We start from the raw sequence: 10,864 nt of genomic DNA, 5'->3' as shown, positions 1-10,864 counted from the left end.
AAACCCAAACATGTTTGCAGCAGGAGCTTACACAAAGATCTGTCCACATAACCAAGAGGGAAAAGAAAAAAAAGCATCACTCCTGTCTGCTTGCTGCAGGTTTAGACCAGGCTTAGGAGCAAAAAGCTTTTAAAGGTGAGAGAGAAGCAGCACGCTCACCCACCAGTGCAAAGCAGACTCCTCCAAAACAGTTTCTCGGACGCTTTAGGAGGGAGATCTCCAGCCCCTTGCACAAGCACGCAAGAACACGGCTGGGGGAAGCAAGCGCTCGTGCGACTGCCAAAGACTTCAGCTCAGCGCAGGCAGATGACAGGGCCAGGAAAGCGTCACTCCCTGGTATTCTCCACTGATGGAAAAAAGCTGTTGCTGAAGAAGCCTAGAAGACACCCCCCACCCTCAACTGGATCTCTCTGGCCCACAGGACAAAGTAAACCATAAACAAAGCTCCAGCGTTGACGGCGACCAGAACACTTTGTCTCTCCTGAGTGCTCTTTCAGAGCTACGTTTGGTCATGGCTTTTTCCAGCTGGCACCTCGGACCTTGGCTCATGGGCAATGACATCCTGCTGCCAAACCATTTCCCAGCAGCGTAACACGCTGGGGGCGTTTACTCAACACTGAGCTTTTGATAAGCATTTTGGCAAGCAGAGTGGATTCCTCCAGCAGCTGGACAACCCCATCGAAATGACCTGAGGCAGGTAAGGTACTTGCAGCAACAAAGCAAGCCGTAAGGTAGAGCAGGGCTCTACACCTCGGAGTCTGCTCAGCTGCCAAAAAAGCCACCACCTTCCTGCATACTAAGAAGGCCTGAACAGGAACAGCAGCTACTCAAACCACCTGCCTAAGCAGAACTCAGCAATATTCATTAGTCTGTTAGGGCAGTAGCTTCACTCTAAGATGGGAGCATCTTTGAATGTTGACTATGGCTTCCTGTAGATGGCCTGAAACTACTCACGAAGGACCTTCTGTACCACACTGTCTGGGAAGAGCTGGCAAGCCACATTTCCAGAGGCAGTTTAAATCACTGGCACACAAGGACATGAGGAATGATACTAGCGCTGCTTCTTCCTTGCCAGATCAGGAAGCGCCACCACAACCCTCTTTCTCCCCTCTGTGATGACTCGTGGAATAGCTTGCATTTGCTCCCAGCAGCCAGAAGAGCCACAGCTGCACGCAACAGTCGAGACCAGCGTGCCAGCTCTGCCGTCAGTATGACTGAGACAAGCCAAGCAGAAGTCTAAGAGCAGAAGTCCAAGAGCAAAGGGAAAGATTTCAGAAGCACCTTTAATCGTCACTAAAAGCCTTTCACCATATGTGACGCTGTGACAATTAATATAAAAAAAAAAAAAAAATCTTTCTGCAACACAGCAAGCTCCAGACTCCCCCGGTTTGTTCTGCAGGTTGCAGTACTACTGGGTTTCCATCTCTACCCTCCCCTGGCCCTGCAGTCACCATGACATGGCCTGCACACTCTCCCTGCCCCACCAGTGCCTAGAGGCCAGTGTTCTGCTATCCCAGGCATGGTTGCCCCTCTTTTGCCCCAAAGAGAGACCCTGAAGCGATGTGGTCAGGACCTGCAGGCCCAGCAGACCCTAAGAGGGAAGGGACGATGAAAGCAGCTGTGATAAGAGAAGGGAAACTCAAACCTCGGGGAAGCAAGAAGAGAAAAGGAGGGGGGTCCCAGCAACACCAGGACGCCACGAGCCTCCACCTTGAGCCAAAGAGCTCCTTGCATCCCTGATGAGATCAGCTCAGCTAGGCAGGGCAGGGAGGGAAAGCCAGACAGGTCTGCGATCCTTGCAGCAAATCCTGAGGCAAACACGGCTGGTCTGCCCTGGCTGAAAGAAGGGACTGGTCCTCATCTGAAGCCAACTCATCAAGGACAGTGAAGCTCTTGTACTTTAGATATTTTCAAGAGGAAGAAGTTCCTGCCGAATGTGAAAGCCACATGGCTACGTACCCAGGCAAGTGGTGTGGAATCTAAACTGCGGAAGGCATGGAGGTGCTCAAGAAGAGTCCTTTCCCTGGGGAGGGACCAGGCTGCGGTCCAGACCGAGCAAAGCACAAGGCTGTGCTGTGAAAACTCCCGAGAAGGTCTGCTCCCTGTTTGGAGACTGGTTTTCCACTTTGCAACCTCTCCAGGGTTTGCTTCAAAAGATTCGATTCTTATCACTACACTTGAAAAGCAACAAGGCGTGTGTGGGAAAGTCAGGTGTGCGTCCTTTACTTGAAGGCACTTTTCATACCAAGTACTCCCTCAAGCACCGGCTATTCAGATAGACTCACCCTGCTCCCCGTCACCCCTGTGAGGGCCGCCAGGTTGGTGAGCAGCCTCCTGCTCTCACAGCCAACCTGTCAAAGTCCTCTTTGGAAACTCATTCTTCAAGCTCCCCTTGTGCTCCTTACGGGAAGCTCAGTTCAGAGCCTCAGTCCTCTACTCGGCGAGAACCTTCTGCTAATTTTCAGTGGGAAGGTGCTCGTGGCCAGTTTATACCAAGGCGTTCTTGTACAAATATCACACTGCACTTTAAACAGAGCTTCCCCCACCCTGGCGTCTCTCCTCTCTGCTGTATTTATTCTTCCTGAGCTTTTGGCTTGTTAGGTTATAAAAAGCTGAGTCTCTTGCCTCCAAGCGGATTTGCATCAGGCTTCTTACAGCAGAAGCCTTGAAGTCTGATGATACCAAGACAGCAGAGAGGAAAGCAGACAGCTGAGGCAAAGAAGTCAGTACAGCCCGCAGCATGAAATACATCTTGGAGAAATAACAGAACTTGGGAGCATTTTATCCTTTTCCCCCTAAGATCACACTGGGTTGCCTTTATGCTATGGCTATGCCAGAAGAAGTTAGCTTCTGCGTACTGAAAATACCTGGAGGTGTTTAAGTCCATTCTTGCAGTCACACAGACATTTGCTACTCAAAACAAACAGTCCTCTTGCTTTGGTTAACCATTAAAGAGCTTAAATTAAGGTACTTTCCTCTTCCACTGAAAGATGTGACGAGTTATTTAAGAGAGACAACATCTGTATTCCTGCTAACACGGGAATGTTGCTGTATTGCCACATGGGAGCCCATCACCTGATGCTGAAGCCAATAAAAGTTTCACTCCGAGCCGCCTGGAGAAGTTTGCACAGGGACTCCAGCTACCAGCCTTCAAGGGGCACCTGCTTTCCACTGTGCTCCTCTCAAGAACGCTTTCAGAGGGCAGTGGAGGTATTTCACTTGGGAACTACCCCTCCCCCTACTGGGCAGGCTTGCTGGTTACGGCTGTTTTGGTGTTTTTAAGCATAAAGGTTGACTATTTGGGCAGATCAGGACCGAGGCATCGCCTCTCCTTGGGAGGGGTAAGCAGATAAGATGGACGAGGCAAGCCTTGCAGATGTTCAGGTGAGAGTTCCTAAAGCAATACTGATAAATACAGCAAAGGGCAAGGTGTTGCCTGCAAAGAACGAACTTCATTTTGAGAATGGAGGATAAAAGCAGTCTTCAATTTCAAACTCAAGGTCAGCCAGATACATGACACCTTATGGCATCCAGTGTCAAATCTCCAGGGAGACCAGGCTGCAGGAACCCAAAGGATGCACGGTGCACGCGCCTTACAGCTGCACTGCAGTTTCTAGGCAGATGTGTACCTGTCTCTCCATCCAATTCAAGTATTCTCACCACTACTTATTCCACCTTCCCTGTCTGCCCCAGTTCGCTGTATGGCGGCAGCAGCAGCTATGAGCTCAGGCATGTGGGTGCAGCCCTGTGGGGACACAGCATTCTGAGGAGCTCACAGTCTGCACGAAGGGGAGAAAGTCTTCTGTACAGCAGTTTGGAAAAGCAGGTCATGCTGCAGAAAGAGGTAAAAGAGCTCAAATGATATTTCTGGACGCATGAGTTGAGAAGCCTGCCACCTTCTATTCCCAGTTTGATTTGGGCATCTGACACAGCACATCTCAGAAAAAGACTGACCAAAGCCAAGCTACGTGGTCATTAGAAAACCACACTGCCTGATTCTGTTTATTTATAACTGGTACGGGAAGTGACATGGTCTCAAGCCCACAGGTTATATTAGGGTTGGAGCTCCAGATTTTTCTGAAATGTAGTAAGGGCAGAGGGAAGCTTAAAGATAAACTCACAGGTTGGACCGAGCACGCGAACGGGAGATCCCCTACTCTCGCACTTCAGAAGGCATGCTCCAACGCTCCTCGCCTTGCACCAGGAAATTGGCCTCTGCTTCAAAGGAGCTGCCTCAAGGAGCCGTCCACAGCAGCAGAGGTGTGCACAAACAAGAACAGATGAGACACCGGAGGAGGTATCAGCAGCACATCCCAGGTGACGTGCTCTCACATCTACAGCACAAGTGAATTTGCAGGAAGTCTTAGAGAAAGAGAGCACAGTGGATTTTGCCAGTTCGCAAAGCAAAGGTCTCCAGCTACAAGGAGCAAAGAGCCAAGAGCAATAGGGGCAAGAGCTCGAATGGAAGTGGCAAAGGTTCCCAAAGGCTGGGAAGCTGCCAGGATACCGGCACAGCCAGGAGGTTGATATACAGCTTCCGACTCTTAGTGTCTGAGAGAGGAGGAATTTTCTCCAAAGTTTTCCAACTGGGAAACAAAAGGGAAAACACAGTAGTTCGTTTAACTCAGGAAGGCTATCCCGGAGGGACCCCATCACGTTACTGAAAGGATGGCAGTAAATCTGTAAGAAAGCACTGTTAACTAACAGCAATTTTTCAGAGGACGACAAGGTTTTTCTGCTGCTCGGAATCTCGATGCTGTTCTGGAGCAGGGCCCAGAGGAGAAGCTCTAAATGTAACGCTCTGCCTCATGTCTTAAGGAACGTACTTTACGATCCAATTGAGCTGCTCTAGTTTCGAGTCTGCATCAAACATGCATGTAGGAGCCACCCTATTTTTGGAGCTGACTTGAAGGCAACACAAACTGGAAGAACTCCATTGGGAAAGCCAGTTTCATATTTAAACAAATTTGACAAGCCTCAGAAAGTACGAGCTCCCACATTAAAGCTAAGGCAGACCTACAGCTAGAACTGCCTTGTCTTCTATAACCCCACCCTCTCAGCCCGTATCTACAAACTAACACTGAACACAGTCCATAACAGACCTTTTCTGTAGCAGTCCAGCAAAGTCTGTCATTCACTCTCCTCTCTCCCACTGTTTCATAAAAGCAGAATGCCGGGCAGCAAGATAACACGCAGTGCCTCTTGGCATTTACACAGATCCCACCCTTTCAATGCCTGATGCATTCCTCTTCGGAGCTCTTTACCACGGCACTGAAGGTTGTTACAGCCTAAAGGAAAAGTATGTGCCCCATCAAAGCACCGAGAGCAGCACTTACCTGGGCTCCTCTAGAGTAGGATCTGAAAATGGTGCAAAATCGTCCTTGCCCTGATGTGTCCCTGCAACAAAGAAAAGTTACAGCGATGAAATTTGGTGATTCAAATCCCATACTGCACATCTCCTGTTGGACTTTAAAAAAAAAAAAAATCCATGTTGATCTTGTCAAATCTTTAGAACACACATGGTACCCAGACTGCTCTGCACAGGGTTTCTGGGGAAGAATCCATGGTGCATCACCACCTTTAGGTACAGTCAGACACGCTCCAGAGATCCTCACTGTCTTTGTGCTTCCTACGGAGAAGGTACAAACCAAACCCACCCAGCTTCAGCACTACCTTACGATGTATGAGGATGTAAGTCATTTTACTCCCTTGGGCAAAGGATTTTCTCTGTGGTTCCCTACAGTCCACGGGAGTCCAAAGCCAGGGTGAGACTGCAGACCTCTCCCAGCCATGGAGAACAGCTGACCTATCCTAAAATGAACATAACCACTCAGGATGGGAGAAATTGTCCTGCACTGTCTCGCTTCATTTATTTTTCCAAACACGTTTTAAACAAAAATGAAAGGCAGCATCTTTACACCCAGATCTCTGACAGACAGACCTAGATGATCGTACCCTGCAGAGCGCTCAGGAACAGGACTAGGGAACAGCATTTCTAGCCCACTGCGACAATAAGGGGCTATTCAGTCGCTGTCGTCTGTCTTGACATGCAGTAAATAGGTTTTGACTGCATTACCAGCACCTCCCAGTGCCTGCGGGAACATCTGGGACAGCAAGCCAGAGCCCAGCACGCTGATTTAACCAGTATGTACGGAAATGCGTCAGGGTAATCAGAGACACGTTACAACGTTTGTCATATCTGTTCACTGGGCCAGGATAAAAGACACGTTAATGACCACGAGAAGCCTGATGAATCCCTCAGCCTCAGATTTGCACCAGCTATATGAACAAGGCAGTGACCTCAAGTTCAGGACAGTCATTCTTGCAGATGTAAAGCTTTCAAGGATCGTATTATTGGTCCTGGATGTTAATCTAACAGTCTGTACTTAAATCTCCTTCTCCCCTGACAATCAGCTATCAGGTCGTATAAGGAAAGGAATGATAAAAGATTATATTAAAGCACTAGGAACCGATGCTACCGGCTTTTTGGGTTCTGTGCTGGTTCTCCAGCTCAAGAATTAGAGTATAATAAGAAGAGGGTTTCAAGAGGGAAGCAGTATGTAACCACACACTTGGGGCTGAAATGTTAAAACAGACATCTTACGAGAGAGATAAAAGAATATAAGCAGCACATATAAACATACAAGCTGGAAGAGATAAATTAGCTGCTTCCGTTCTTTTGTAAGAAAAATGAGGACATTCAGCTGCAGAGAGGAGGGGTATAATTAAAATACGAAACCATACGCTGCTGGAGTCAGTCACTGAGGCTGAGGATATGGCATTCGGTCCTATTTAACCATTCACACAGATCACTAATATTCCTGTTACTTGACACAAGCACTGGTAAAGGGGCTATTTAACTTCAGGTTTTAGGGACTGATGCAGGCCCTACCAGATCCGGGTGAACCCCAGAATCAGGGCAGACTACCTGTCCTTCCCCTTTCATCCCGGGGATTGCTGTGGCACCTCCTCAGCAAGTTAAAGCTCCGACAGAGCTCGGCCAGAAGGACTCCAGGTCTCCCTCCAGGGCTGACAGATAAGGCAGGGGTACCCCTCCCATGCAGCGTTCTCCCGTCTCCATCCCAGCGTCAGGTCTCTCCAGTCAGTCCAGCTCTCCGGGGGCTTACCATACTCTGACACTAACTGTGAGGTCTGTTCACCACTCTTGTTTTAATTTTCCACTCAAGTCATTGAGAAATATCCAGTTTCTGCAGGGACTAAGAGCTTCACCCATTTTTTTTCCTCCTCCTTTCCTATTCTCTCAGCTGTATTTCTCATCCTAGGACTTCAGGAAAATCCAGTATTACTTCCAAAACCATATCATTCCCCCAGTGATCGAGAGCTGTACGGGAACACAGTCAGGTATGACAGAGAAAGACTGAAATCAGACTATTCCAGCAAAGAACAGCACGTTGCTTGATGCTGTGTGTGCTGCTCTATTAACAGAAAGGGGTCTGGTCTGCTAGAACAACTCACTGGTAAGAAGACCCAGCAAGCCTCGCCGCACGCCGGGGGATGCTCGGCACTCTCCGCAGCCTGGTACAGCACCCTCCTAGCAGCACCACCGCCCCCATCACCGGGCCCGTGCTCACAGCCAAAGCGGCTCAGAAACACTCACCAGAGCTCCAGCTTGACCCTTCTGCCGTCCAACAAGATAGTAGTGGTCTTGTAGTCAATTCCTGAAAGAAAACCAATAAAAAGCTGAGCAAACGCCGAGCAGGTCTTCGGAGACGGACAAGAAGCCTGCTCTGCCCACCCAGACCCATTGCTTCATGTTTACAGCAAGTGATGTTTTCTCCCCCTTGCTTTATTGCGTGTTTGTGGAGGGTGACAGGCTTGATGTACAGACCTCTGCTTCGAGGCAAAGCCTACTCTGGTAGAGCTCTCTCCCCTCCTCCCTAAAAATACAGTTAACGCCTGGATTGCTTCTTACTTCTCCACTGCTGGATAAAACCTGTTGGACTCCAGCTGTAGGAGATTCAGCGGTCTGTAGCGTTATCCCAAATGACAGCATTAAGTTACAGGCTTTTAGGGGGTGAGCCAGAGAGACGAACAATTCAGAAGCATCTCTGCTAAGTCAGCCTGCAGACCCACCATCTCTCAAACATCGCTGCCCAAAACATTCAAAGGATGTTTGGGGAGGCGAGTGATACTGGGGGGCTGTCCAGCGGATGCTGTTTCTTCTTCCGAGCAGCTCTCGGGTCCGTATCGTACCGGGTCAGGTAAGGCAGAAAGCGCTGCCCCTTTCCCACACCACCAGGCTGTGCTGGCATGCAACGCGTTGGCACGAGGGCTGCCCGGTGTCTTCAGAGACACAAAGAGGTCATTAGAAACCGGGACCCTGTCTCTCACATTCAGGCAGAGAAGATGTTTAAAAAAAGGGGCGACTCCACTTGCAAGCAACACGTCCGAACCGAGCCGAACACGCTGCAGCACAGGAGGGACGAGGCACGACCGCACCTCCCACCTCCCTCTCCAAAACCTGGCCTCAGGAACAGCCAAGGGGCAGCAGGCGCCTAGGAAAAGCAGCTCCTCCGCAAGCTCCAGTGAATAAGCTTCAAGCATAGTGAAGTTGCCTCAACAGAGCAGCGTGTGCCATTCCTGCATACCCACTAAAGCATAAACTAATTTATAACCATCTTTAATAAAGCAGAGTCGCTTCACTCTGATTAGATCAACCTTATTTTTTCCTCTCACTGACACCAAACTTTGAATCCATGTTAAAAACCCACCGTTGCGTTACAGCCTGTGTTTCCCTGTTCCTGCACAGAGAATACTGCCCCAATAACCAGACAAGTTTGTCAATAAAGCAAATGGATTTTTCTGAGTCATCAGCAGGAGCTCCCTGCTAGTGAAAAACAAATTAGATTTCAGCCTTCACAGGGTGCTATAAAAAGCAATAAAGATCATTATCTTAAATTCCAACTATTTCCAGTGCTTTATCACAGAAAATAGACAGTTTACATTTTATCTTCCTCCAGAGACAAGTGAATGATCTGTATTTATTTTCAGGCAGATCTAAATCTCCCTTGTCTCCAGGGATGGCGAGCAGCAGTGGGAGCAAGCCTGCTCCACAGCCAGGAGGGAGCATCCAGACATCTCTCCCCCAGTTCCTGAACCAGGACCATCCCCTGGCACAGGCCGGTGGGCCGTTAGGGAAGGGGCTAATTAAGCCCACTGCTGTGTTTCAGATGCAAAATCCCCAGAGACAGCTCCTCCAGATCTGCCTCTCCTTAGGCACAAGAGCTCCCTGTGAGCTGTAGGTGCAGCATCCTCCACACCAGTAGCCCAGTTGCATGCAAGCACCAAGGCCGTGGAATAACAAAGCCATTTTTGGGGCACAGAGGCAATATGCTTTCTCAAAAATGCCACCATCGGGTGAAGCAAATTGCTCAACTATCAGCTCTTAAAAGTGAGAGAGGTTCAGCTGGAAAGAAAAGAAAACTTGTTAATGGAAATGGCCAACCCCACAAACGCCCTCGTTAGGCTCCGCACTCTGGAGCTGCCCAGCCTACACCCCCAAACACAGGGAACACACGTTCCCTGTCATAGATCTACATGACTCAGCCACCAGAGCAATGCTTTAAATGCTCATTCCCTCCATGCCCACCTGAAACTACACCACGTGCTTTAAATCAGAGCAGCCCCGGCCTTTGGGCAGAACAATCTGGCCACGGCCAAAGTGGGCAACCACCAGAAAACAGCACTGGAAAACTTCCTGGGCTCCTGCTGCAACTGCTCCTTGCTCCAAAGACGCTCAGGGAAAATAAACAGGCAAAGTCAAGTCCTCCATGTCCTTCACAGCGACGTCTACGCTCAGAAGGCATGCGAGATGGAGGGGGAAGCACGAGGGGCATGGTTGTACTTGCCCCTGCAGCTATCCCTGCCCAGGGGAGAGGCAGGGATGGCAGCCCATCGCTTCTGCGGGAAATTAAGAGTGCTCGCCACGATGGAGCAGTTCTGGCAGACTCTCCAGGCACCTGGACGTCAAATGCCGAGTGCAAAATCACAGAGGAAGGAAAGTACCAAATCTAGCTCTTCACGTTTCCAGACAGCTGCCAGTCAACTGGTTTCGCTGCCTGGCCTCAGGGCAGTCCATGTCCTTGTGCAGAGCATCTCTCCTTGGCATCGGAACGCTGGAGGTGAGGGGTAAAGGCCCTTCTGAGGGCGACGCACCCGCGGTACTGCCATGAAACTGGCCTGAGGAATTCACTCGAGCTAAAAGCAAAGCTGTTTTGACTTTTTATCCTAGGCTACAGCCAGCACTTAAGCAGTATCTGGTAATAGAGCTTGGAGGAAAGTGATGCACTTTTTAACTCGCATACTCCCAAATTAGGACTAGGGGCTCAATTTACAAAAGGTTCTTGAGCAAAAACTACCTACAAGCAGCTCCCTGATACAGACAAAAACTCTGCAACTGCAGTATTTTGGAGAAAATTTCAGCTTCCTTCTTCCATACTTGGTGCCTCAGGACAGCTCAAATGGACTCCCTTAAAACTTGCACACCACATCTTTTTGTATTGGTCTGGTTTTTGAGCTGGCTAGTACTCAGAGCGGGTCGCAGCTCACAAGCACTGCTCTCCCATAGCTGTGCAGGACGGCCATGGCTCGCTGGTGCAAGAAAACTGGTGTTAATCACCAACACCCTTAAAATCGCGGGACTCGCCACAGCAGCAAACGAGTCCCAGTCACACGCAGCAGTTTCCCCAGCTGCAGCCCAATACGCGCTCCCCCCATTTACAGCTGACAAGGAAGCCGAGCAGCCCAGCTCGCTTTCCTAGGCCCAGCCTACAGCTCAAGCTCAGCCTTGGCTTCCCCCTTGTCCCAGGGACAGGGGGCCTCAGCCCTGCTGGCGCAGCAGCCA

The 10,864-nt window shown here is 49.7% G+C and overlaps 1 protein-coding gene across 1 annotated transcript in view; it reads right to left on the bottom strand.

Annotated features, from left to right (window-relative positions):
* The window catches only part of RAB40C (RAB40C, member RAS oncogene family), a gene marked incomplete at its 5' end in the record, with an annotated part of 17,473 nt that extends 9,261 nt beyond the window's left edge, over positions 1–8,212 (bottom strand). The window contains 3 exons of the mRNA XM_035895660.1: positions 5,337–5,397; positions 7,619–7,679; positions 8,095–8,212. Of these exons, the coding sequence (XP_035751553.1) occupies positions 5,337–5,397; positions 7,619–7,679; positions 8,095–8,212 (240 nt within the window). The remainder of the gene's footprint in view (positions 1–5,336; positions 5,398–7,618; positions 7,680–8,094) is intronic.
* Positions 8,213–10,864: the final 2,652 nt, after the last annotated feature.

This window comes from Egretta garzetta, unplaced genomic scaffold (genome assembly GCF_000687185.1).
Source record: "Egretta garzetta isolate BGI_Z169 unplaced genomic scaffold, ASM68718v1 scaffold140, whole genome shotgun sequence".
Lineage (NCBI taxonomy): Eukaryota > Metazoa > Chordata > Aves > Pelecaniformes > Ardeidae > Egretta > Egretta garzetta.
Note: the sequence above shows the minus strand (reverse complement) of the source record. Positions and strands in the feature narration are given on the sequence as shown.